Genomic DNA, 23382 nt, shown 5'->3' with positions numbered 1-23382 from the left:
TAGACCCTGATCCCCGCTTCCGCCTGGATGCCTTCTTTCCACCTGGCCCTTTCTGAATGAGCGCCCCCTCTCGATGCACGCTGAGGCTGCGCTGCACCTCTCACCCGCTGTGTGACCTTGAGAACTTCCTCAGCCTCTCTGGGTCTTGGGGCCTCATCTCTAAAATGGAGTTCCCTTGATCATGCTGCTTCACAGGGTTGGGGTGTGACAGGTCATGAGGGATGGGTCTGGCCCCCATGAGTGCGTGATGAGGGCAGGTGGGTTCTGACTGGATCACGGAGGATTCTCCGTCTACCTGGGCCTGCACTCGAGCGCCAGCCACCTGTCCCGTCACCCACAGCACCCATTGCACAGCCTGGCCCTATAAACACCTGCGACTCTTGTGGTTTCTGGATCTTTCCTCCTGTGCTTGGCCCTTGCCTGGGCCTGTGTGCACATGTAAGCTTGTGTGTGGAAGTGTCTACACGTGTGTGCTCTTTGTTCACGCATTGGGTATGTTCATGCGTGTGCGGGTCTGTTTGTACATGAAGATGTGTTTGTGTGGGTATGTGTGCATATGCGTGACAGTGTGCATGCTTGCACGTTGTTTGTGAGCATAGGTGCAGGTGTGTGTGTACATGTATGCTCATGTGTACACACAGGTGTAGGTGTGTGCCCGTGTGTGTGCATGTGAATGAGGATGTGGGTGTGTGCTTATGCGTGTGTGCATATCTGTAGGTGTGAGCATGTGCAGTTTATCTCTGCACCCAGAACATACTCCCAGTGCTCGCCTTTTGCACCTGCCTTTGAGGTTAATGCCAGGGTTTGGCTGGGCAGACGCTGGCAGTGAGAAATAAAGCCGACTGATTGTTAGGACCAGCGTTTTGCAAACTTTTATGTCGGGAACAGCCTGAGTTAAGGCTGAGCTGGAAAGTTTGATCATCTACCAACTGGCTCCTGGACAGTCTGCAAAGGAAACACATAGAGGCTGTGTCCTTGTAATTCAAATTTTTGCAAATTGAATGCATTTAGATGCACCGGGGACTTGAGACTCCGAGAAGCTGAGAAGCTCGGTGAGTTCTTTGTGAAGCAAAGCATCTTTGCAAACGGCTCTTCCCTTATGGAGGACCGGGAGGGTGGGCGCAGACGTCAGGGCTCAGGCCAGTGGGAACCCTCGCTATGTGACCTTGGGCTGGCGGTTTCCCCTCTAGTGGGTGTTTTTCATCTGAACACTGAAGGGAGGGAGACAGGCATCCCTTTGGAGCATTTGCTGCAGATTCGGGGTCCTTGCTTCCAGCAAGACATTTGTGCAGTAGCTGCAGGTAATTTGGGGTGTCAAATCTGGCTCGTTGATCCCGCATGTTCCTCTATTTGGGGGTTGTCCAGTGAAGGCACATCCTTTGAAGGATGACTTTTTGTCTACTGGGTCTTCATCAACAAGGCTCTCTGGGTGCCCCGTGCTGGGTGCTGGATGCTGGCCCTTGAGGCTCTTGTGTGTCCCCTGAGCTGATGGGTTCTGTTGTCTGAGGGACTGTAAGTTTGCTTTCCTGGCGTTCTCAGGGTGTGTGTGCTGGCAGTGTGTGCTGGGATAGCCCGTCGTCCTCAGCATTTCAGGAAGGGGCTTCTGCAAAGGGCAGAAGTGGCTGAGAGGGGCTTAAGAGCCTGTAGGGCCAACGGCTGTTCCTGTGGAAGCAGGGAGACCGGGCAGGACCATCTCCTTGGGCACTATGCTTGGTTCCCTGACCTGGGAAGGACGTATTCCTGCCACAGAAGACCCCGGGGGCCCAGATACCTCCATCGTGCAGACAGGGAACTGATGTCTGAGGTGGTGGAAACGACCTTTCAGGCTCATTTCTGCTGGCTGCACGAACTCTGTGCACAGGACTCAGCCCCCAGTGCTCCATGCAGGCCGCTCGAGGTGTGGTCCCCATTCTGCAGTCTTTACACTATAATGTACAACAAGTTCTCTTAAAAACATCCCGACATGGGATGTGGGAGAATTGGAGGCGGCTCTGGCAAATCCCACAGAGCCAGGTGCCTGTGTGGAGGGAGGCCCCAGCTCCTGCAATTCCTCTGGGGCAGGTCTCAATGCCCCTGGGCCATTTCAGAGTCAGGGAGGCTTTCAGGGGTACCCTTGGGAAGGACAGCTGTGTCACCGGGTGGGTGTGAACGGGCCAGTGTGTCCCTGAGGTGGGTGGAGGCCCCTGCTCTCCTGCGAGTTTCCAGCCCGACATGGCATTTTAGCCTTGATAACTTCCCCCCACAGCCCGTGTTCTCCTCCCAGCGCTGTCTGAAATGCGGCGTTTGAAGCCTTAAAGGTCAGGCCTGGTGCCGCCACCAGTTCCAACAAACAACAAAACAACCCACCTCGGCCCTGCCCCCAACTGCATGTATTAGAGAAGAGAAACGAGAGGGCAGAACAGGCCCTGTGCTGGGGGTTCTCACAGATGGGCGTTTCTCCTTTCTCCCTGAGCTAAGGCCAGGTGGGCGTGGTGAGAACCTGGGCCCTCCCTTCTTTTGCTGGTCCCCCAGGCATGCTGCAGCGGCTCCCATTGAGGGTGAGCTATGACCTCACCCCAGAAGCCTACCTTAGGCAGAGCCCCACACCTCAGCCTAGCACTCGGGGCCCTGCCTGGGCTGGCTCCAGTCTCTGGCCACTAGCCCTATGAATATCCAGGCTCCAGACAGGCCCAGCCACTTGCAAGTCCTAGCAGGAGCTCCAGCCTCTGTACCTTCCGGCCTTCGCTCACCATGTCCCTGTCCCAACTGGCCTGCTCAGCCTGAATCCTGGGGCAAGGAGCCTTTTTGTCTGAGACCCTCCTCTGGCTTCCTGCCTCTTGTCGGCCTCTCCCCCAACCCTGTGCCGACTGCCCCAGCTCTGCCCCGTTTGCAGGGCCCTTCCGGGAGGAGGCATTGAGCTGCCCTCAAAAACTGAGTCTGAAGAGTGTATTTGGCTGCAAGGAAAAGAGGCTGCTCTGCATACACCTTGGCAACCACAGCGTGATGACTTTTTTCATCGTAGTTAGGCCCTCTATCCCCTGACAGGGAGCCCAGAGGTGGGTGAGTGTAAGCTGCCCTGAGGATCAGGTCCTCACCTGCACTCTGAGGGGCCAGCCTCACTTTTAGTGTGGCTGTCTGCCCTTGGCCGACTTCCCTCATGGCAACAAGATGGCTGCCACAGCTCCAGACATCACATGTACCAGGCCTTAGGAGTAAAAGAGAAAATGTATCCTCTGGGTTCTTCTTAAGAGGCTGGAAAAACCTCACCCAGAAAACCTCTAGCCGACTTCTCCTCACCCCTCATTGGCTAGCACTGGGTCACATGTCTATTCTAAACCAATCACCAACAATCGGGAAGGTGCACTGTGATTCGTTCAGGCTAATCAGGATTTACCCTTGAGCTAGGGATGGGGTCACCTTGGGGCTGGAAGTGGCAGAGATTCTTGAAGACTTGGGTTTTGTTAGCAAGAAGGGGGGTAGTGATGGAGAATGGGGAGGCAGTGTCTGCTGCACGTAAGAGACCTGAATATGGGGGTGAGGGCTGAGGAAGAAGGTGGGAAGGGCAGGGAAGGGAGGTGTCCATGCCGGAGGAAATGTTTGTAAAGAAAGTAGTTATTTTAACCACGTCATCAGTCACTACGAGCTGGGCCCTGGGCGGTGTATTTCACATGTTATCCAATGAGATCGGCCCACCTTTAGTCCCATTTTACAGACAAGAAAAGTCGAGGTGGCAGGGACGAAGGATGCCGAAATCACACAGATGGTGAGTGGTGTAGGCGGGATTCACACCGGCACGGGGGTCTAAGCACCCGGCCACGGCCTCACGCAGCCCTTCTGCGGTTCGCCTCCGCCAGGTCCCCTGACCACGGGGCCCTTGTGGAGCCCCCACCCTTCTTGTCCCTCTGCAAGGGCCGCCTCTCTCGTCGGGCCGAGGTCTGTGGAGCGTGGTTTCATGGGGGACACTGGCTTTCTCACGGCAATGGGGCACCCTGGGTTCTCGGGAGGGAATGGGTGACTGAGAGGAAGCTCACAGAGGAGCCTGTCCTGCTCCTGAGGAGCAAGGCAACCGACTTGACCTTAGTGGGCCACAGCTGAGGAAGTGACATGGCTGCGGCCAAAGGAGGGACTGAACTTGGCTGGGCGCCGCCTGCCAGGTTTCCTTCTCATCTTAGGCAGGGGCGGCTGCAAAGCACTTGTTCCTATTCGGTAGAGCAAGGACTGCGTATCATCGTATCATCGGTTGGCTCCCCATGCTCCAAGGAGGCCATGTACTCATGACCTGACCCCTGGCCCTTCCTGTTACTCTCCTCCGACCCCACCCTCGCCTGGGCCCCTGTCCAGCTCACTGTGGGAGTCTGGGTGCACCACCCGCCCTCCTCCTCTGAGCCTCAGTATCCTCACCATGTCCGGGCCCCCGCAGAGTAGTGGATCCTTTGTGGCTGATGGCAGTGCTCCCCGGCCACCCCATCCACGAAGCCGTCATCTCTGTTCTCTTCTGTAAGCTGGTGCTATGGAGACCACAGCCGAGGGGGCTGCTTCTGGTGCACACGGGGCACGTACAGGGGGTGGTCTCTGCCCTCAGGACTCAGTACCCACTAGGGGAGCAGTCGTCCCCTTCCATGGGGGTAGAACAAACACTTACTATGCACTGAGCATGGAATAAGCAGGGGAGAGGTTAGGTGGGCCGCAAAGGACCCTGCCAACCCCAAGCAGGACCCACCTGTGGTCTGGGTGACCTCTACCTGTCTCTTAGTGCCTGACTGGAAGTCGCTGTTCCCTGAAGCTTCCCCTGACTTCCCTGTGTGGGTCAGGGGCTTCCTCGGTTGCCTGAAGCCCACCCCGCCCCTCTGCCCCCTGCCATTCTTGTCCTGCAGTAGACCTTGCCTTCCCTTCAAGGCTGTGTTCCTGGGAGGGGCAGACAGTGGCCACTTGTCCTTGGTGGGGGCTCCAGGCCAGCACACACCAGGTGCTCAACGCATGTTTGCTGAGCAGAGAGCGCGTGCAGGTGTCCGCAAGCCAAGTTGGTTGTGTCTTTGAAACTGGAGCCGCTTTTACCTGGTCTGGGATGGGGCTCCACTTAGACCTGTCTTTGCCGGTGCCACAGGGCACAGGCTGCCCCCCACACCCTCCCGTAGCTCTCTTGCAAGGAGCTGCCCCACCCCAGGTGAAGGTGGGGTACAGGCTGTTATTGAATTGGTTGGGGGCAGGGCCTGCACATTAGCATTTCTCAGAGCCACCCAGGTGAGCCAAGGGAGAGAACCATGGTCACAGGGTATAGGGAGGTAAGCACAGGACACCTCCACTTAGCAAAGGGCACTGAAGCTCCCAGGCAGCGGGTTTGGGAGCTGGCCTCCTGGTTCTGGGAATCTCCTGGTGTGGTACCTGTGAAAGCCAGCTGCTCCCAGATGCCTGTGCATGTGACCGTCCACGGCCTCTGGGGAGAGATTGCCAGGCTTCCTCCGCTGGCTGGACCACTCCTTCCCAACTGCCCCTCTGTGTTGACATTTACCCTACCCTCCCTGCTGGCCACTCCACAACCTGCCCACGTTCAGGCCTCCCGACCGTGAGTTTACTCCCCACACCTTAGCGTGTGCCGGGCCTGCTCTGGGAGTTCACAGTCTGGGGGCATCGTCACTGAAGACCTGAAAGCGAGACCAAGTAACTCATAAGCATGCGTGGCTGGTGCTCTAAGTCGCATCCATCGAGTGGGGGCGGTGGGACAGACTGAGTTGTGACAGACCCTCTCAGGGTCCCTGCCGGAATCTGTGATTCTGGGCCTCCACAGTCAGGGCCGTGGAGGCCCTGGGGAGAGCATTCAAAGCCATCTTCCTCTGAGGGTAAGTCACTGATGGGGACAAGGACGAGGGGCAGGAGTAGGGTAGGGGAGAGGCTCGCCTATGTTGATCTAGCCCCAGTTCCCAGCAGGTCCCATCCCTCTCCTGCTGACATGCTCACCAGTGCCGCCCAGCACCTGGGACGCCGTGGGCTCTTCACGGCTCATGCCTGGGGCCTCGCCTGCCTGCGGCCTTGTGGCCCCAAGTTCCCCCCGCAGAGTGGCTTGGGAGGGGTTGCGGGGACAATCCCAGAGGTCATTAAGCCGGGTAATTTACATGGTGCCGGAGCCAGCACCAGGGAAATATATTTCACAGGTGATGGCTGGTGGCTTACAGAGGCCATTACTCTAACATGGAGACAGGTGGGGTCATCTCGGGGCCATCTAGAGGGACCCAGAGCCCTGGGCTCTGTTGGCCTAGCTGCACCCCGCCTGCCGCCTGCTAGACAGCCTGGTCCAGGGGACAACAATTGAGGAGGGGAGGAGCCGGAGGTCATAAAAAGAGCCCTATGTGTGGCCTTGTTTGTCATTTGTGCCTTAGTTTCCCAATCTTTAAGATGGGATCATATTTCCTATGTTGTATAGTTGTGAGGATGGAGCCAGTCATTCATCCAGCAATTTTTTGAGCACCTACCGTGTGCCAGGCCCTGTACTCAAGAGATGACGTTTTAGCGATAACATCTGTGTCAAAAATTACCAGGAAAATGGTGAGCTCTTTGTACTTGTGTGCATCTCTGATTGGAGTGGCATCAGGAGGGTCTTATTGCTGGAGCCCCATCTAACTGGGGGAGGGGGTTATAACACGGTCCCCAACCTCTAACATGTACTGGGCTGAGGCTCAGCGCTCTCTGCTGCCCCAGGGATTGAGAGCACAAGTGACAAAGAGCAGAGTGAATGTGAGGCGGCCTGGCAGGCAGCCCAAGGCCTCCTCCCCAGATGGAGAGCTCCTGGTAGGGGCCATGTGTTAAGTGCCTCTCTCAGCAAGGCAAGCAGTTGCTAATCTTGGTTTAAATAAAATTTACGAAGTCGATAGGCAACCATTTTGAGCATTGCTATTCTCATCCGAGAAATGGGGAGAGGCAGCCGGCCCTTTTCTCACAGATTGGCCTTGGGGACATGTGAGCTGGACTGGTAAACACAGATCCAGTGCCACGTTGGGGTGGCCCCCGCAGGTCAGTGCAAGGGAGATACAGGGTCTGGAGTGAGCTGTGTTCAGGTGCCAGGCAGGGCTGTGGGGCAGTGTGTGGGCCTGGCCACGCGGGCTGTGCCTAGAGAAACCCCGAGTCAGCCTGAGCCTCCCGCCACTGCACGCTCTCCTGGGCCGTGCCACTCCGCTGGGGGCCCAGTCATTCCTTCCGCAGACACTCACCGCACTCTGCTGTTCCTTCGTTCCTTCAACACACAGGAGTATCTGCTCTGCCCCCGGCACTGGCAGGGGACAGGCAGACGACAGTCCAGGGAGGCGACACAGAGGACATACATGTTAGAAGGTGATGAGAGCCGTGCAGAAGGAATAGGGCGAACTGGGCGGAGCTTACAGTTTAACTAGGGGTTGGGGGGCCAGAATAGAAATTTGAGAAGAGCCTGGAAAGAGAGGAGAATGGGAGCCATGTGGGTATCTGGAAGATGAGTGTTCCAAGCAGAGGAATGGCCAGTGCAAAGGCCCTGAGGTGGAATGTGGTTAGAGCAGGAGAGGAAGGAGGACTGGGAGGAAAGGAGGGCAGAGGGCAGTGGAGGCCAGGTCAGGCAGGGCCATTAAATTAGCATGAGTCTGGCCATTCCTTTGAGCGAGGTGGGAATCATGGGAGGAGGCTGAGCAGGAGAGGAACATGACCAGGGTGGTAGCCTGCCAGTGGTCTTGGTGTGAGAGAGAGAAAGGGGTCCTGGGTGACCCCAGGGTGTTTGGCTTCAGCAGCTGGAAGGACAGGGTTGTCCCCAGCTCATTCGGAGGAGGCTGGGGAAGAGTAGGTGCAGGTAATCAGGTATTGGACAAGTTGAGTAGATGTCTAGGTGGAGATGCGTCTGCACCGATGTGTGTGCCTCTGGAGGGGTCCTGGCCAAGCTGTGCCTGCCCAGGCTGGGTGCCAAGGACTGAGAGCCCTGCTCTGTGAGCCCTTGCTTCCCCATCCACTGCCTGGGTCTGCTGCCCTCATCTCTCCACTGTCAGGAGCCCAACGCCCTCCACCAGCCAGCACGTGGAGGTGCTCACGTGAGGCTGGAATTCTGCAGGCTCAGTCTGGGAGGGCAGCTTGCTTTGGTGCCCACGGTTGGTCTGCGCTGTTCACGGACATCAGCCTGGGCAGAGCTCACTGCTGGGCCTTGCACGTGCCCTACCCTCTGTCTGGACTTCCCTCCAGCCCTGCCGTGCTCGCTTCACCTGGCAGACCCCTAGGTTGGGTCAGGCCCCTGGTCATGCATCCCAGCCCCCCAAGGCTCACTGGATGTCTCTTCCTTCCACTCATTCATCGGGTCCAGATCAGATCCTTTGCTCTTCTTGAATTCTAATCTCCTGAGGGCAGGCCACTGTGTCCCTTCCCAGTGCTCAGCCTGGAGCCTGGCTCATAACCACATGAATGAATGAATGAACAAACGAACGAACGAATGAACGAACGAACTTATGAACTGGGAGTGGCTGAACTAGTAGGGAATTTGCAGATTGGAAATACTTGCAGAACATTGTGTCAGCGATAAGGCCTGCTGGGTTTGCCTAACTGCTTTTCTTCAAGCCATCCCGGAGGACGACCTAGGCTCACCAGGCAGAATGGCTCCCCTTGGCCTGGCCACCTCAGAAGGAGCTGTGGCTGCTGAGGTGGCACCTGAATCCCCCTCCTCATTGCAGCTATGGGTCCCACACAGCCCACTGAGGGGCTTGGCATTGCTAAAGGATTATCCATGGAGGGAGCACCGGAGAGTAACCTGCAGTCACATTCAATTTACATGCAGCTTGGCTCGTCCTGAGACGCCAGGCACTAGCGAAAAGCAAATCCCAGAGGGAAGGGGGCATTCTCCCCCTGCCTGGTCCAGGCTCCCTCAGGGGGATCTGCACTGCTGAGACAACATTCCTACAGCAGCACAGCTCTGGTGGGGTACCAGGGAGGACTTCCCAGCTTTGTCCGGCTTGGGGAAGGAGTGGGGACCCTGATGTGGAGCTGGGCTCCTTCTCAAAGCTGGAAAAGGTCATAAATGAGGTTTGGCCCTTACCTGCAACATGTTTCCTGTTTTAAATCTTGGCTGTTGGAGTCCACCTTGGGATTAGGGAGGCCTAATGATGTAAGGGACAGGGACGGGGCTCCGGAGCCATACTTTGCTAGGTTCAAATTCTGGTTCAACACAGACTGGCTATGTAGCCTTGGGTGTGTTCTTCACTCTCTAGGCCGCAGAGTCTTCATCCGCGAAGCGGATCCGAATTGGTCTATACCTAGCCAACGGCGTGGCGTGCCTTCGCCGTTGTGGGAGTCACACACATAGCACCCAGCACACTGTGGGTGCCCTGCGTCACCAGTTCCTTTCCTGGGTGCCCTGCTGCCTGCTGGAGTTAGAGCCCCTTTCCCAGCCCTGCCTGCCAGTCTCTCCCACTGCAAGCGAGGTGGGCAGGGCAGGCACTAGTCCGGTGTGTGTAAGGGCAGGATGTTCAGATAAATCTAATCCCAGGTGTTTCTAGAAGATTCTTTTTTGCCAGGCTGCAAGCTAAGCTCTACAGGGAGCTCGTTGATGGACTAGCCTGCAGCTCCAGCCTAAGGCAAGGGTCAGTATAGCAAGGTGAGGACTATAGGTTTGAGAGAGGGGCGGGGGAAACCCAGGAAGGCTTCCTGGTGGAGGTAGAAGAAGAACAAAGCCAGAGAACAAAGCTGGTCCTACTAGGTTGAGTTCTGGTCTTTGTTCCACCTCTCCTCTCTACCTAGGTGTCCTCCGGTGGCCTGCCAGCTCCCACAGAGACATCTCTACCCTGAGGAAGAACAGAGGATCCTGGGGTGGGGGTGAGGGGTCTCTGTTCTCCTCAAGGCACAGGAGGCTGTATTGAGGATACACACAGAGGACGGCTATTTGTGGCTCAGCGAGGATTTGACTCATGCTAGGGGGTGGGGAGGGTGTGCGGGAGGGGAGATGGGGACATGTGAATGACAGAATCTGACCGTACTGGTTAATGACACGTGCACGCGGCCTGTGTTGCCAGCTCCAGTCAGGCTTTAGCTACTGGTGTGGGGCAAAGACTAGCTGCTGGAGCTCCTGGGTCCTCCCTGACTCACCTGATGACCTTAACAGGTGGCTCAACTCTCCTGTGCACCTCCTGAGACCAGGCTTGGGCATGGCACACAGGGGCTGAGCCAATATATCCACCTCCTGAGATCCAGCCTTGCCGAACCTCAGTTTGTCTGTTTGTTCAATGGGCCTGAGCAGGGATTAAATTCTCATTGTGCCTGACTACCTGGAGAATGTGCTAGGGAGAGAAGGAGGTGCTGTAGACCCCAAAATACCCATGACCTATCTGTGTCAATGACTAGGTGGTTCCGGGCCTGGGGAGCAGATGAGGGTCCCGGGCAGAGTAGCTGGCAGATACCCCACGTCTCTGGCCTGGACCCTCTGCTTTGCTCTGGGGAGGCCTCAGCTAGTTCATGAACTACTCTTGCTCATTGCTAAGGGTGACAGAGAGAGCAGAGGGACAGCCCGGGGCGGACTTCTCACACTTTCATCTGGCTTCTTGGAAGAAGTGGCCGCTCCAGTACCCGGCCCTTCTGGAAGAGCCATGAATTATGCACAGAAGCCACAGGCCTGGGCAGGCCCATCATAAGTGAGCTTTAATAATTCACAGGGAGAGGAGCCAGGGAAAGGGAAGGCCTCTTGGGGCGGCCTCCGCACTCCGCAGGCTTCCGCCGCCCAGCCCACCTGTCTGCTCCTGTGGCTGGCCTCGTATAGGCTGGGGCGGATGGCGGGGGGTGGGTGGGGTCCCCTGACTCTGGGAGATGTATCCACTCAGCAAATGGCCTGTTCTTGCAGGCCGGAGAGCAGGAGCCTCCTCCCTCAGGGCTCCCAGGCCAGGGCAGAGGCCGACAGTAACCGGAGGCCCGGTGGAGTCCTAGGTAAAACAGTCACCCCGGGTGGGCACACGGGTCAGTCACTGCCTGCGGAGGGGCGCCCCTTCGAATGGGGGGCGAGGTGGGCTTCATCGAGTGGGTGATGTGTGTGTGGAGACCTGAGGAAAGACCGACCCCGGGCGGAGGGGACGGCGTGGGCCGGGGTCTGCCCAGGGCTCACTGCAGCGCAGTGTGCGGTGCGGAGGCCGGCAGGCTGGTGAATGCCCTCGTCTTGGAGACAGGTGCGGTGGCCCAGGCCAGGCTGGGGCCCAGGAAGGTGGTAGGCAGTGGGCAGATTCCGGCACAGTGTGACTGTGACGCCAATAGGACTTGCTGATATTCTGGATGTGGGTGTGAGAAAAAGCAGGGTCTAGGTCACCCTGAGGCTTTTGGCCTGAACGGAGGGACCTGTCATCTGCTGAGCCAGGGGAAGTGGTGGGTGGGGCAGTGAGGATCCACAGGGAGGTGAGGGTCTCGGTTTGGGGCACATTTAGTTAGAGACGCCCTGAGAAGAGATGGGTGTCATCCTGACAGGCGTTCATTAGCTGTGACACCTTAGCCACATCACTCAATTGCTCTGTGCCTCGGTTTCCCCTTCTGAAGATTGGGGGGATGGTCTGACTGCTGTGCAGATGAATTAAGGTAGTGCCGTGAGAGCCCTGGCTTGTCACTGCTGTGACACCTGGCTCACAGGTGCAGGCCCCGGGCAGGAAGGCCCCAATCAGACCCCTTGGGAAATGGATCCCCAGGTCAGCTTCAGGCCACCCCTCTTTGGGCAAAGAGGGAAACTGAGACCTGGAGGAGCCAAACCGTAGAGCTGGGTGTGGAACGCGAAGCAGGCCCTGCCTGGTGCCTGACAGGGGCTGGTAGAGCGACAGCCCTGGGCCCCTCGCTACCCAGGCCGTCCGTCACCCTGGCCGAGCCCTCCGACCTCTCCCACAGACCGGCCTTTTCCTTCCTGTGCTGCGCCTTCCAGCCCCCCTGTTCCTTGGTGCTACAGGGGTTGCTGGGGCAAAATGCAGCCCATGGAAACTGGCACAGCCCCCCTTCAGGGCTTCTCCATGGTTCAGACACCACGTTTGTGCTTTCACCTTGAGGCGAAAGGATGTTATGAAGGTCACACAGCTAACTGTGATGGAAACAGAAGTCAGACCCGGATGGGCCTTCCATGCTGTCCTCCTCACCGATGCTGGAAAGCTTTGTCCTCAGCCCGCACACCTGGCTTGCCTCATCCATGCAGTCCTCCCTGATTGCTGGTGCCCCTGTGGGCCCTCTGGCCTGCACTGATGGTGAGGATTGAGGCAGAGTGCTGTGGCCATTTGCTGTATGAACTTGGACACTTCATCTCTCTCTGGGCCAAGTGGGCTGCCTGGCTCGCCCGGCTCTGGGTGACGCTGCTCCCTGGCTCCAAGCCTCCCCTCCTTGGCTCCTTCCCTCCCCCATCAGGCTATTAGGAGTAAACACTAGGGCCTAATTAAAGCCAGATGACTGGTCACTGTTAGTCTGAGTGTGTGGGGGGCCGGGGGGCACAGGCTTCCGACTAGAAGGAGAGCTTTCTTCCTGGCAAAGAAGGAGAAAGGACAGCCCGTAATTAATAACCTCATTAAACAGCAGTATTTGGGCAGGGTCCCAAGACACACGTAGTTGAGGCCCATGTATCTGGACTAATCCACGCTTGGGCAGCACTAGCCCCTCCCCAGCCCCAGGGTGTCCCTGTGTGCCTGGGATGGTGGTGGGGGTGGGGACAGTGCTCCTGGGGGCACCGTGTCACTCACGCTAAGAGTCCCTTTAACTGAATCACAAAACTGTTGAAGATGAGCTTGTCCCTTTGAGTCCCATGCCTCAGTTTACCTGTTTATGAAGTGGTGGGTGGGTAGCAGGGACCCCTGTCCCGCCGTGAGTCGGCGGAGATGGCATCGTCCGTCTCCCCCTGGCCTCAGTCTTCCCTCTGTGGTTTGTGCACACGAGGCCACTGCTGACGAGGTCCTCACCTCCGGGCACTCCGACCCCAGCTGGCCTCTCGGGGGTGAACGACCTTGGCTAGACCTGCCCTCTGCCCGCCCTTGGTTCCTAGGAGATTGTAATCAAGTCAGGGTCGGGGGGCCTACCCTGGGCTTTGAACCTCGAAAAGTGCTGAGGCCCAAGAGCCTTCTTTCCTAAGCAGACAAGCAGGAAGGAGGCCCTGCCCTTCCTGAGGGCTGTCCCCTGTGTTGGGGGTCTCAGAGGTAGTGTGGGGGTGCTGCAGCCCACGTGAAGGACCCAGTCTAAGGAGGAGGCGCGGCCATCCCACGCCTGGTGAGCTGCAGGTCTGCGGAAGGAGGCTGGGCTGTGGGAGAGCAGCTTTACCATCTGGACGGGTCTGTGTGCGCGTGAGTCCCGTCCACGGCAGTGGCTTCCATCTGCCTCCTCTTTGGGTCCTGGGAGGTAAACAAGTAGTGAGCCTTGTCTCCATTTTCCAGGTGGGAAAACTGAGGCCTAAGGAGGCACACCTGGTCCAGGTCTCGGATGAGCCAGGGCTGGATCTGGGCACTCAGTCTAGGTAGAGAGGGACCTCTACCGAGTGGTCAGGGAGGACTCCTCAGGGTAGGTGGCTCTGGAGACGCCACAGTCCTGGGGTGCAGCCTTGAGCTTCCTGCCATTTATAGCAGGGCTGTGGCCTAGGGGAGGGCCTGGCTGTGTCCCAAGCCCTGCTTCAGGTGGCCATGGGATGGGGTCAGCCTAACGCAGAGGCCCTCGACTCACCGGCTTCTTGCCCTGTCTTTCCCCTTCAGAAGGCTGAGAAGGCATCGAGGTGGGAAGTGATAGGCCAGCTGAAACATAATCAGAATCATTAAATAGCACTTTATTTTAAATCGTCGCCTACCCCGGAGCTGGGAGAATAATTGGCCAGCCTGTCACAAGAGAAGCAGGAGACCTGTGGGCCCCACCATCGCCAAGTTTGGCTCACAGTGCCCTTGGCAGCAAGTGGCCTCCGCTGGGCCTGCTCCGCACACCCCTCGCCTGCCCCAACCTGGTGCTGTCCTGCCACCCACCCCTCCTGCTGTGGGGAGGGCTGTAGACTGCCCCTAAGCCCCTAGCGGCATGGGGTTTATTCAGGCAGTCTGCTTGGCAGAGGTAGACTTGGGGGTCCCAAGACCTTGGTCTCTTGTGGGCCACCCCCGTCTGCTCTTGAACAAAGCCCTCCCCCTCCTCTTGTCCCTCTGCAGGGTCCAGCTGCCCACACCCACCCGTGCCCTCTGAGGGTGAACCTGCAGTGTCACCTGTCTTTGGTTTTTTGATTTGTTTAATTATAGATGAGTTTTCTGCATAATTTATTCCAAAAGCCTGGATTATACTGTACAATTAAATCACATTCTGATCAACAACTTCACGTATAAAATTAACAACTGGCAACAGTTTAATCTGTGCTGCTGCATCTGTAGGGAGGCTCTCCCCCCCTCCTCCTCCCCTTCCATCTTCCCCCTCCCTCCCCCTCTCCTCCCCTTCCTCTCTCCTCCCCTCCTCCTCCATTCCTGTCTTCTCCCTCCTCTTGGCCCTGTCCCGCCTCCCCTCTGGGGGGCACCTGTGCAGCTGGCAGCCCCCACCTGAGTGCTCTGTAGTTTGACCAGGGTCCTCCCCAGCCTTCTGGCTGGGGTTTCATTGGATCTGTCTGAGAAAGGGGGTCCGAAGCTCCTTACCCCACACACAGATGACTCTGTTCCCCTGCCTGCTGGTGACGCCCTTCCCCCTTCCCACATCCTCTGGGTCTGAATGTGCCCTCGAGACTAAGGCGTGGTGTCCCCTGGCAGCTGGTGTCAGCCCCTTCCTGCTGGGCTGCCCTCAGCCGGTCTTGGGACACACGCACCTTCGCCCTGTGCCTGCTCCCGGCCTCTCTCAGCTGGGGAGCAGGGGGTTGCAGGAAGCCATTAAGGGACTCCTTTCCACAGCACCCTCCCTCCGCGCCCCCCTCTCCTCAAGGGCAGGCATTTATGGGAGATTTCCTGAGTGCTGGGGGCACTGCACTGGATGAGCTTCTAAGGCTCAGGGGGCTGCCCAATAGTAATACTGCCCATCAAGGTCATCATGTGGATTTGGCCATTGCTCAGCCACTCATTAGTATCCCTGTTCCTAGGCAGGGGTCACGCAGCTGGTAGAAGTGGCCTTTCCCGGAGGCTCATCTTGGGGCCATGGCCGATGGAGCCAGGCAGACAGGTCTGGCTTCTCTCTATAGTATACGGCCCTGCACCCATCCTTGCCAGTAGCCTCGGTTTCCTTGTTTGTGAAGTGGGGGTGCGGTGCCTGGACCCGCCTAGGTTCGGGCACATTGGAGACCATGGCTGTGCTTGGCTCTGCCCTTAGCCTCTCGTGCCCACAGCAATCATGCCGGCTGCAGCCCCTGGGTGCACGTGCCTCCTCACAGACTCTCTCTCTCTCACTTGCTAATTTGGCACTTAGAGACACTTGGAGATGAGCAGAGTCATCTATAAAATCACAGGGATGCGGGGAGCCAACAGGTGGGTCCACCCTGTTGGGAGGGTGACCCATGGACCACACTGTCTGACAAGGGAGGCATTGACAGAGCCGGGCACTTGGGTCCAGGTTGATAGGAGCCCAGCCAAGATTTGGGCCAATTGCCTTCGATCCACTGGGACCGTGGATCCTTCTAGAGCGCCTATGCCCTTCTGCTGGGGTGAAGACAACTGTACCTGGCCAGGGTTAGCCTCAGCTTGGTGGGACAGGACACTGCAGGTACCTAATTGACTCCTGGCCCTCTCAATCCCACGTGTCACCCCTTGGAGCCAGCACTGGGACCCCAGCCAAACCCCGGAACCCACAAAATCCTATCTCTGCGACGATGAAGTGAATGATCTGTCATGTTCTTTTAAACTCCTGGGCACATGTATTGCTTTCCTAATTGGGTCTGGTTTAGGTGATAATCAGAGTAACTTGTTTGCCCTGCGTCGTGATGGTCTGGGGCCTGGGGTCTACCCATCAGTCCTAGCATGCCAGACCAAGGGCTAGAGCCACTCCTAAACCCCGGATGGGCATGTGTCCTGATGTGTCATCGGTGGGCCAGACCTTGCAGCCCATAGCAGAGTTTAGAGCTGCTCAGCCTGGGAGTGGGAATGGGGAGACTTGTGTACATGTGTGTGCACACGTGCACTCATGTGTGAGGGTGGGGGCCAGGGAGGGAAGAAGGGAGGGAGAGTGAGCGTTTTGGGGAATAATTGGACTTTATCCTGATTTGGCTCTTCTAAAAAATTTTTTAGTGTTGAAATAGCATTTTGGTTTTTTTTTTTTTTTGATGATGAAATGATGGTGATTATAATAATAATAATGTGTTGTCTGAGCAAAATAAAAACTTGGCATCCATGCCTGTTCTTCCAATTAATTTTCTTTTACTTATCTATGAAATCCTAGAACCGAAGACCTATAGATATACTAGAAAAGAGTCAACAGCCTGGGATTGAATCAGTGCTGTGCTGGTAAATGTTTACAGTTTTCTCTCCAGGGGGAAAAAAACTGTGATTGGCAGCATTTGCCGATTTATAAATATTCCCACTATGGCTGATTTCAAGCTCCCAAGGCGATGACACTGAATGCAGAATTGGGAAGAGGTACACTCTGTTGTTTCTTGCAGACTCCACCCCTGGGTCAGGTTCTATGGTCACCACTTCCTGGGTGGGTGACCTTGGGCAGGTCACCTAAAGCCGCTGTGCCTGTTTCCTCATCTGTAAGTTCAGGATGATGATGCTTGCTTCTTTGTGAGGATTGAAGGTGAGAACAGGTGACATGCCGGCATCACACCTTGTACTTAGTGGGGTGCTCTTGTACATATCGGTTTCAGGAAAGATTATGATTGGCATTCTGTCCCTTAGACCAACGAATGGCTGAAGTCAGGGTCTGAACCAGATCAGAGCTAATGATCCCCTTGGGGATCAGCTCCTTGACCTCACCTGTCCACCTGCCTAGCTGGACATAGGACTGCGTGGCAGCCCATCTTAACATTAACCCCCTGGGCTCCATCTCAGGACCATGAAACAGCCACCTGCTACACCGTCCACCCACAGCCAGGGCCAAGCGGTCCGCGCCGAGTGGACAGGGGCCGGGGCCAAGCAGGCTCTCCATTCTCTGCGGGGCTTTGCCCTTCCCGGCTGGTGGCTGAGGCCTGATTGCCCTTTGTGCCTGGCCTGCAGCCTGGCCTCCCTCGGGCTCCAGTTAGCTTTTCCCTGCGGTGGAAAGTGGAGGTGGACATCAGGCCATGGCTCAGCCAGTAACAAGCCGAAGCTAATACCTTTTCTTTTGATGTTGATTTTTTTTTTCATCATGGTCCTGACATTCAGCTTGGCAAATTGCAATTAGTGATCCGCCCGCCTCCTGCTCTGAGTTCCCATGCCAACCGACCCAGGCACACACAATGGCACGGGCCCAGCCCCCCAGCCACAGGCCTGAGGAGGGATGTGGGGCAGAGGCAAGCTCTTCTGACCCCTGGAGCTAGAAGAGTCATGGCCCCACATGGCTCTAGGGAATACAGAGAGGTAGCAGGCCCCGGGCAGGTACTGGGGCCAGACTCAGTCTCCTGGATCCCATGGCTCCTGGGGTGGCTCTCCAGAGGCTGGGGGGCTGGCACCACCCCTTCTTTACCTTGCCCTATGGGGTGCGTTTGATTTGTGGCATATTTAGATCTTCGTGATAATTTTCCTGTGAGTCCTCCCTGGAAAGGCCTCGTTCTGTGTCTGTGGGTGGAGAAGTTGAGATGCCTTTTCAGATGCATTAGGACGGGGGTCCTGGTCACGGCAGACGTGCCTGTGGCAGCGTGGACGACATCTCTCCGGCCAGCCCCTTTGCTCACCTGATCTGGCACTGCCTGCAGGAGGGTCACGGGTTAGAACCCGGGCCAGGCCTCTCCCCAGATACCCTTCCTGTCCATGGGCGTGTTCTGAGAAGACAGGGACACGGGTCCATGTGGCCACCTGTCCGCTCCAAAGGTCCCTGTGCAGCACCCTCGACCCACCTGTCCTCATGGGCCCTTCCGTACCCTGTGAAGTGGCGCCAGTGTGGAGGAGACCTGCTCAGGCCGGTGGCTCAGGTGAAGGACTCATGGGACTTGCCGGGTCCCCAGAAGGGGGTGGGATGGTCTGAACCGTACCCGTGCGTGGGTGGGTCGTGTGGGGCATCCAGCGACGTACCCCAGATAAACATCTGTTTACCAGGGTGCTGGGAAGGCCAGGGCCGTCTGCGCCAGGGCCTCCCCGGGTCCGCTACTCAGAGGAAGCCCGGAGGAGCAGGAGCCTGCCCCGGGTCACACAGTGACTTGGTGGTGGCAGCAGCGACTCGTGTTCCCTCCCCTTCCCCAGACCCCACCCAGCCTTGGGGACAGGATGCTCCAAGACCCAGGAGGCAGCCCTGGCTCGCTTACGTCCCCCTCCTCCCTGGTGTCCTGCGTCCCCGTGTTCAGAGCAGCAGCATCAGGGGTCGGCTCGTCACAGTGGAAAACAGTCCCCTTCAGGCTTCTTGGAGCCGTCGGACTCCCTCGGTGCCTTTAAACAACAGCCCGTCCCCTCCCTGGCGTCCAAGGAGCCCTGGGCCTCCGGGTCTCCGTTTCAAAGGGGTCACAGGCGCACTCCGGTTCCTGAAGGGCGGCTGCCGCTGGGCACCCCAGGGTGGCTGGGCCGGGCTGCGCCAGCACCAGGCGGGCCCTCCTGATGTCTCTGTCCTCTCACGCAGGGTGCAGCACTGGGCCCGGCGCCTGGAGCAGGAGATCGACGGCGTGATGCGGATCTTTGGGGGCGTCCAGCAGCTCCGCGAGGTAAGCCTGCAGCCATGGCTTTCCCTCGGGGACCCTCCTCCGGGTGGGGCTGAGGGAAGGGCCTCGGAAATAAGGAGTGAGGCAGGTGAGCCAGCGCGGTGGGACACTGATGGACCCATGGGTGCAGGTGGGGACGCAACTAGAAAAACTGACTCCTTGGGGGCTCGGCCTGCTCTTGCCGAGGTGGCTGTGCACAAGCGGCACCCGGCTGGCTCGGGTGTCAGGCTTTGCAGGTTTTCAGATGCACGAGGTCTGTGTCTGGGGTGCAAGGCCAGGCCCCGGACGGTCCAGCAGATGCAGTTGTGCACGCGAGCCAGAGGGACCGTCCACGCAGTGAGTGGTGGCCAGGCCACACAACCCCGGGGGAGCAGCGCTGCCCCTCAAGGCGTCGTCACATGCGAGATGAGACGAGTTGAAAGCCTAGATGAGATGAGTTGAAAGCCGGTGCTTGGCGAGATGAGGGATCAGGGGACAGGAGGGGTGATTGATTAGACGGGAGCAACCACATTCATCTGGGAGATTATGTTAATGTTTGAAATAGTGATGTGAAGACTAGGCCATTAGTCACCCCCAGAAGGCTGCAAAATGTGTCCCTGTCAGGCTCCTGAGCCGTCGTCGCTCTTTCTGTAGAGACCCAGAGGCTGGGAGAGCTGAGCGCTGGGAGGGGCTGGGGTGGGACTCCCAGGTCGGCTCAGACTTCCAGAAGCTCGTTGCTGGGGGCTGGGACCGAAAGGTGCAACGGGATTGGCGGGCATTTCCTGCCAACGGTTGTCCCGAGAACAGCAGAGTAAATGCAGTTCCTGTTGGGGAGTCCAGGCCCGGAGCTCGGTGGCGAGATCCAGCACTGCGTCCCTGTCGTCCCTCTCGGTCGCAGCTGTAGCTCCTGTGAGGCAGTTGCCACGGGGTGTGGTCCTCGGCCCTGTCCCCACGCTTAGTTGACAGCGGGCGCCCAGGAAATGGGGGCGGCAGTGAGTGTGTTGCCATGGGCTGGGGACGTAGGACCTCTGGCACAGGGTGGGGCTGATCAGGGGTGTCTAACGAGGTGGTAACATGGCAGGGAGAGGGAGGCTGGGTCTGGAGGTCAAAGCCACCCACTTGCTGGGTGTCCCCCTGTGGCGGCCCGGCCTCTCCGAACGTCCCTTCCCCGGTTCTGGGGCCTGAATTGCACTCACCTCACCCCACTCTCTCCTTGTGAACTCTCCCTGGCTCAGCCGAGCTCGGAAGCCAGCAGAGCTTTCCAGAGAAAAGAAGTGTAGGAAAAGCTCGGGCTCAGCCGAGCTCGGAAGCCAGCAGAGCTTTCCAGAGAAAAGAAGTGTAGGAAAAGCTGTTCCAGAGCAGAAGTCAATTTATGCTCAGGCATCGCACCCGCACTAACTTGGCCCTCAGTGGTCAAGTGCAGCCGTGTAGGTGACTGAAGAAATGATAGTTCCTTGGATGTGTCCAAGTTTTGCGTCTGGACGTAGGATGTACCTAATAGAAGGCGTTAACCATGCACCAACAGTCAAGAATTGCCCATGCTTTGAATTCACACCTGGAGGACAGTGTTAGTTCGTAGTCACCGTCAGCTCAGACCCAGAAAGTTTGCCAATGAGCAGTTAATGTACACATTTCGTGCCTGAGATTCCATTCTGTCCAAGCCTCTGAGCTTCCTGGACGGCGAGGGCCAGAGATGGAATCCCAGCTCAGCGTAGCCGCTGGGTGCTCGTGGGCGAGTCCCGGACCCTCTCTGGTCCTCGTTCTCGGTCTGTGGCGTGGCTAGGAGGTCTGGCTGGAGGATGGGATGGTCATTCATGGCAGTGGACAAACTGACACAGATACACCCCGTTTTCTAGAAGTCAGGTTTGAATTTCCCTCGTTGATCCTTTTCACTCCTAGAATATGTTCTCTTCCTTTCCGATGGCAGCGAGCGATTCCAGACACTTTCACTGAGCCGCACCCTCAGCCACACCCGCCCCACCGGGACCCCGGGCTCTGGATTCCTGTTCTAGGGGGCTCCTCTGGCTCTGCCTCTCCTCTCGGAAGGGCGGGCAGGATGAGCTGGGGGAACTGGGAGCTGGGCTGGAGCAGGGGCCGTGCTTGGCGGGGCCGTGGCCAGCCTGGGAGGCAGGCGGAGAAGTGCTGACCTAGCATCCCGGCTCCTCCTGGCATCCCCTGCTCGCCGACGGCTGCCAGCTCCCCGGCGGCGCTCTGTCCTGCTCCAGGTTTTTCTCACCTGCTTCCTCAGCCTCTTACTTCCCGCTGACAGCTCTGGGGCTATTCCTTGGCACGGGGCTCTCTGGTGAGGTGGGCGGCAGGAGAGCAGGTGAAGAATTCTAGAGGAAAAGGACAACCCTGAGGGGCCAACCGACGAGCGCCCCACCCCCACGGCCCAGCCCCCAGCCTGACCGAGCCACCCCGGCTCTCCCTCAAATGCGCGTGAGAGGGCCGTGTATCCAGCCCGTGCCCAGCCCTGACGGGTCAGGGGGTGCTGGCAGCAGAGCCCTGACCCAGCTCCCGTGGACCCTGGCACCAGCTCTCCCGTTGGGGCCGCCCCTCCCCAGGCCTCCCTGAGCTGCTTCTGAGCCGCCTCAAACACCTTGGAGCTGAGTGAAGCTGGCATCCGGGCCCCCTTGGCCTTCTCCTTCTGCACAGCTGCCCTCTCCTCTGCCTGTCCCAATCTAGAGGCCACCCCACCCCCAGAAGCTGGGAGCCACAAGAGCTGGCAGCTGCGAGAATTCAGAAACTGCAGACGGTGGCATTTGGGAGCATTTTCCTTGCCTCGGCACTTTGCTCCTCTCGGCCTGGCCACCGCCCCGCGGGGCATGGCTGGGTGCAGACCGCGGCCCAGTCGCAGGTCGGAAACGATGGCGCACCTCAGTGGAGCATGGGGGCTGTCCGTAAAGACCCCATCGTATCTCCTCATCTAACCCCAGCACACACTAAGAGGTCCTGCTGCGGCCTGGCGTTCAGGCACCATACTCACCCCCATGTTTAGCTAGACGCTCCTGAGCCATGCCCCGCTGGGTAACCCAGCCCCACCTTCCCCCCAGCCCTGGCCAGCTTCTGCCACGAACAGGTCACAAGAGTGTGGACCCTACTGCAGTCTGCCCTGTCCTGCGTTCTCTCGAGCCCCTTCTCTACCCTCCCCCATCAGCACCATATTGTCCCCATCCTGTGGGGGGGAGGGGGAGAACAGAGAGCATATGCTTAGGCTCTGAGCTCATTTACATAATGAAGCTGATCAGGATGAATAATTCATCAGGTGCCTAGGGGTGCATGGGGGAGGATGTGGAGACGGCCGGTCTCCCTACTCCGAAGCCCAGGTCACTCTGACAGGTACAGCTAGGGACCTACCCCCTTCTGACTGGGTGTCCAGGTGGGGACATCATATAGAAGAGGAGATTATAGTCAGATATGAGGAAGAACCAGCACTTATCAGGTGCACCAGCCCTGAGAGGGGGTCCTGAGCTGGGGGAGACACTGACCTTGGAGGGTCTCTGTAGAAGGAAGAGAGAAGACCCCCTGTCAGGGGTGGGGTTGGAGGTGAGGGAAGGCTGCCTGGCCAGAGTTGGGTCGGGAGCAGAGACCTGGGATGGCCACTTCTGGGGACTACACGCCACCCTCTGGAGAGGCTCAAGCCAAGTCTGCTCCTACGAGGACCTTTGTCCGTTCCCTCAGCCTCCTCTTGTACCTGGCCCCCAGGTCGGGGCAGAAATGGCCTGAGCCCTGCTCACATCTCTGTCACCTCAGCTCCCACGAGGGTCTTATAGCCCAGCTTCTGGTTACTCCCATGGTCCTGTCATACAAATGGGGAAACCAAGGTCCTGGCCAACTGTCCCCACCAGCCAGTCCCATCCTGGAGGCCAGGCCTGAGTAGTGCCGGGATTGTTGAGAAGTATCAAGGCAGAAGTGCAGGCCCGGGGCCTGCCTGGAGGAGCCTTCCGGGGGCAGCTCCTCCCCTAGACTGCTGAGCTACGTCCACAGAGCAGCACCCCAGGACCTGCAGCTCCCTGACGGCAGGTCTCCCACGCCGCTCCCCACTGCTGTTCTTCTCTAGGCAGTCATGGTAATCCAGACCAGGGGTGTCCGTGTATCCCCACTCTGCGTAGCCAGGAATGGCGCTTCCGAACCCGTGACAGCGCTGCAGCCCCAGCCCATCTCGTCTGCCCCTGGCCGTCCCCGCACCCCATCTACTCAGTGCTCCCTGGGAATGTGTAATCGATATTTGCAGAGTGCCACAGCTGGAGCTGGCTCCCGGCAAGGACCAGAGTCTGGCCACATCGAGGGCCCCCTTCCTGAGGGCGTCCGTGTAGGTGTCTTTGAGCCTGGCCTCTCCCTTCCCCCTCCCCACAACTTGCGAAACATGTGCACACTCACACCCTGGCTCGTGGGGTGCTGGCTGAGGGTGCGTTCGCCCCTGTTTGGGGAGGGTTCTCTCTGGGCATCTTGGGCCGGGCTGGCAGGGTCCAAAGTGCTGGGGAAGCTCTGAGCAGAGCTGGGGCAGAAGAGGAGGTGAGCAGGGGATGGAAGCAGCCCCAGGAGTGCCAGGAAGGGGAGCTCAAGCAATGCGGCCCTCAGACCCCATGCTCGGCCCCTCAGAGCAGTGTGGTTCACACGCACCCCAAGACACAGGCCTGCAGCTCCTTGGCCAGGCAGACCCCTCACATAGGACCAGCGCGGCCGATGTCTCAGAGGAAGGGAGGGGTGGTGAGCGAGGCCCCCAGGCCCGT

At 58.3% G+C, this 23382-nt stretch overlaps 1 protein-coding gene across 1 annotated transcript in view; it reads left to right on the top strand.

Moving 5' to 3' along the window:
• CACNA2D2 (calcium voltage-gated channel auxiliary subunit alpha2delta 2) overlaps nt 1–23382 on the top strand; it is a 149047-nt gene that overhangs the window by 25733 nt on the left and 99932 nt on the right. The window contains 1 exon segment of the mRNA XM_015587162.1: nt 18592–18673. Within this exon segment, the coding sequence (XP_015442648.1) occupies nt 18592–18673 (82 nt within the window).

This window comes from Pteropus alecto, unplaced genomic scaffold (assembly GCF_000325575.1).
Source record: "Pteropus alecto unplaced genomic scaffold, ASM32557v1 scaffold53, whole genome shotgun sequence".
In the NCBI taxonomy this organism is placed as follows: Eukaryota; Metazoa; Chordata; class Mammalia; order Chiroptera; family Pteropodidae; genus Pteropus; species Pteropus alecto.
The sequence above is the reverse complement of the archived record's forward strand: the minus strand, read 5'-3'. Positions and strand labels throughout refer to the sequence as shown.